This window comes from Typopeltis vanoorti, chromosome 5 (genome assembly GCF_054136105.1).
Source record: "Typopeltis vanoorti isolate ZY-2024b chromosome 5, IOZ_Tvanoo_1.0, whole genome shotgun sequence".
Classification (NCBI taxonomy): Eukaryota; Metazoa; Arthropoda; class Arachnida; order Uropygi; family Thelyphonidae; genus Typopeltis; species Typopeltis vanoorti.
The window spans coordinates 118,497,644-118,500,320 of NC_143553.1; the positions used below are offsets into that span (position 1 = coordinate 118,497,644).

The window sequence follows — 2,677 nt, forward strand, 5'->3', positions numbered from 1 at the left end:
GCTCAAGAAGAGGTTGTACTGAATCCCTACAATAGTTATAGCGTGGAGAGCATCTTCGGCAATGCACCGTACACTATAAACGAAACATGACAATCAACAGTAACATTATTTTCATCAGGAAATCTATAAATATTCACCTTATTTCTTATTTACATTTAGATTAAATTCTTTCTTTTAATTGTAATTCCTTTCATTTTATCTGCACCAGGCCATAGATTGGGATTTGTTAATCTTAGAAGGAAAGATTTTCCAGGCAATAGCAACTGACGATGTTATGACTTTAAAACATCTATTGAATTCAGGAGCTGGTCCAAATATGATGGCGATTGCAAATGAAACTGCTCTATGTTATGCTGTGAGGTCAAGCCGTGTGAACATTGGTAAGTATCAGTAAGATACCTTGTCAGCAAAATCATAACTCCTGACTTATTTAATATAAAATATTATTCGTTAAATTTATGAAACCGATTACTTTCTGATGTTCGATAAGAATAACAACGTTTCTCTCTCTCTCTCATTTTTTATAGATATTATCAGTTTATTGATTGAAGCTGGCTATGATGTAAACGAAAGAAATTCCTTTGATCAAAGTACCGCACTTATTTGGAGTTGTGGGTTGAGCAATTCTCCACATTGTGTGAAGTATTTGATTGAAAAGGGTGCAGATGTCAATGTTGTCGACATACAGGGATTCAGCCCTTTGTTAGCAGCAGTATCAAATGCTTCCTCAAGTCTCGACATCGTCTCTATTTTGTTGGATGCTGGAGCAGATGTAAGAAATTTTTAAAAAAACCTGTATATATATATATATATATATTTAATACTTCTGTTATCTTATAGTAATGTGATGTTTAATTCAAAACATTAATTCATTGCTGTTCTTTTTGTTGCAGGTGAATTTTAACGTCGGTATTGAGTGCACACCACTACACCATGCCATACTTCAGGTACACAGAGATAAAAAAAAACGTAATTCTTCAACTTTTTCTCTTGAGAAGATCGCCATTGTGGATATGCTAATCCAGCATGGCAGTGATCTCAATGCCTTAACATGCAGATATTTTACAGCTTTTTATTATGCTGTGATTAGTCACCTAGATCCCATAGTATGGAAATTAATAATGGCACAGTGTGAAATACCACAATGTATTGGAAGATCCGTGTGCCCAATATATAAATTAATTAAAAGGGGAAAGAAGCAGTTGCTAGCAATGATTTGGAGTGTCTATCCAACTTTCAGCCATGATTGTTTGAAACATCCTAAAACTCTTTCGAAGATTAAGGATGTGGAACTGAAAGAATGGCTTTTAAGAAAACTTTTCAATCCACCCAGACTGTTTGATTTGTGTCAACAAACTGTTCGGAAGATGTTAAAAGGGAATCTTGAAGAAAGTGTCGATGCTCTAGATTGTCCAATAAGTATAAAGAAGGGTCTGAAATTGAAAGAAATTGATTACTCATTGGGAATTTAGGATATTGGATTATGGTTTTTGGAATTTAAGTGAAATAATTGATACTTAAGAATTGCATATGATTGTTAACCTTGTCATTATTGTTCTAAATAAATGTGGTTTTATGATAATCCATGTTTTTATTTTGATAATCTTGCCATTTCCGCGCGCGCGCGCACACACACACACACACACACACACACACACACACACACACACACACACACACACACACACACACACACACACACACACACACACACACACACACACACGGAGTTTTAAATCGAAAATCAGAAAATCCAGTTGGAGAAAAAATAAACACCGATAGTGAACACTAAAATAAACAAATTTATTTATTGTTTTAAGGAAAAAAAACTAGGCTTATTTTCCATTTTTCTGAGCTTTGATTAAATCGTTTTTGTTTTTTCCCCCAGCTCTGTTGTGTGCAATCTTCTGTTGTTAGATCATATTACGGTAAGGTGCCTCAAGCTTAGTAGTGGTAAGAGGATTATGCATAGTGTGGCGTTTATTTGAACTTCCTTTGCAGCTTAGTATAGCTGCGAAGAGCGTAAGAATATTGTTTACTGTCTAAAAAATTCTAGAATTAATAATTTCGTGTAATTTGATTGTTGGTTAGTATGTTGTATACGATGAATTTTTATATGGTGGCATTTGGTGATTTTTTTTTAATTCTCTTCTAAAGACGATGCTGTTTAGAGCAGGATTTGGCAACCGGCGACCCGCATGCGCCCCAAACGTGCATTTTTGGAGGCCCATAAAAGGTTGACCATAGTTACATGGCATGTGGCCCGTATGTTGAATTATTTAAATAATATATTTTATAATATGAATAATAAATTAAAAATAATTTTATACCTATACTTCGTGATATCGCCGTGCAACTTGGAGCGAGTCATCATGAGTGGGGGATAACAAATGCGACTTCAGCCGACGACAACAACCCAGAATTATGCGCACTTTTGCAATCGCGTTCCCAGGTCTGGCTTTTAATATAATTCAATAACGTCAACTATTATTTTCATAATAGTTGACGTTATATATATTTGTTAAAATATATATTTGTTAAAAATAATTTCAAAAATGGGTTTAAGAAAACGTAAAATTGCAGACGAAGGAAGAAGATTTAATGATGAAGAGAACGGTAAATACTTCTTTATTGAAAATGGGGGTAAGCTTATTTGTCATAAAAGTGTTACTGTTAT

At 34.2% G+C, this 2,677-nt stretch overlaps 1 protein-coding gene across 1 annotated transcript; it reads left to right on the forward strand.

The window, feature by feature from the left end:
• Positions 1-273: 273 nt before the first annotated feature.
• On the forward strand, positions 274-1,472 carry LOC150106750 (uncharacterized). The gene is made up of 3 exons (XM_090393469.1): positions 274-380; positions 528-772; positions 894-1,472. Exons 1-3 carry the CDS (start codon positions 275-277, stop codon positions 1,470-1,472), a joined length of 930 nt encoding a protein of 309 aa, XP_090249595.1. The 5' UTR covers position 274.
• The last annotated feature ends 1,205 nt before the right edge of the window (positions 1,473-2,677 follow it).